This window comes from Penaeus monodon, chromosome 19 (assembly GCF_015228065.2).
Source record: "Penaeus monodon isolate SGIC_2016 chromosome 19, NSTDA_Pmon_1, whole genome shotgun sequence".
Lineage (NCBI taxonomy): Eukaryota > Metazoa > Arthropoda > Malacostraca > Decapoda > Penaeidae > Penaeus > Penaeus monodon.
The window spans coordinates 13,057,481-13,058,250 of record NC_051404.1 but is presented as its reverse complement, the minus strand read 5'-3'; the positions used below and the strand labels follow the sequence as shown (position 1 = coordinate 13,058,250).

Genomic DNA, 770 nt, shown 5'->3' with positions numbered 1-770 from the left:
CTGGATTTAACACCCATAAGGAGCGAAATATATCAAACAAACAATATGGACAATATCAATAAGAAAATAAAAAAGTAGAAATAACATCACCCATTGCGACTGTCTTTCAGCCCCAAGCATCGAACCTGCCAGTAATGGTGTGGATTCATGGAGGAGCTTTTACCCTGGGTTGTGCTGAAGAATACTCGCCTCTCCCTCTCCTCACCAGGGACATAGTCCTCGTCGTTATTCAGTATCGTCTGGCCACTTTGGGTTTGTGTTTGTGATGCGAAAGAGGTTTCCGTTAATAAATCATAAAAAAAAGAAAGTCGAATCCGGTAGAGGACGTGGGCGTTATGGTATGTTCTATCTTGCTTAGGGTTAAGATTGGAAGCAGAGGCGTGGGGGAATTGGAGACTCTACTGTGATATACGATGAAATACAGTTAACATTATTTTCACTTGTTTATTGTCAAAGGATTCCTGTCGACGGGAGACGCAGAGCTCCCTGGGAATTTAGGCTTAAAGGACCAGACTCTAGCCCTTCGCTGGGTGCAGGACAACATCAGAAGCTTTGGCGGCGACCCAGACCGAGTTACCATCTTCGGCGAGAGCGCTGGAGGGGCGTCGGTGCACTACCACGTCTTGTCTCCGATGTCAAAAAGTATTTTCTTTTTATCTGTGCCTGTTATGTCACAGAGTATTATTTATTTTTTTCTTTGTGCTTCTAATGTCAAAAAAAAAAATTCATTTATAATATTTACATTTGTGACTGTAATGTCACAATGTATT

At 42.2% G+C, this 770-nt stretch overlaps 1 protein-coding gene across 1 annotated transcript in view; it reads left to right on the top strand.

Annotated features, from left to right (window-relative positions):
• Window positions 1-770, top strand: part of LOC119585065 (venom carboxylesterase-6-like) — a 10,069-nt gene that overhangs the window by 951 nt on the left and 8,348 nt on the right. The window contains exons 4-5 of the mRNA XM_037933682.1: window positions 111-252; window positions 457-642. Coding sequence (XP_037789610.1) covers window positions 111-252; window positions 457-642 — 328 coding nt within the window. The remainder of the gene's footprint in view (window positions 1-110; window positions 253-456; window positions 643-770) is intronic.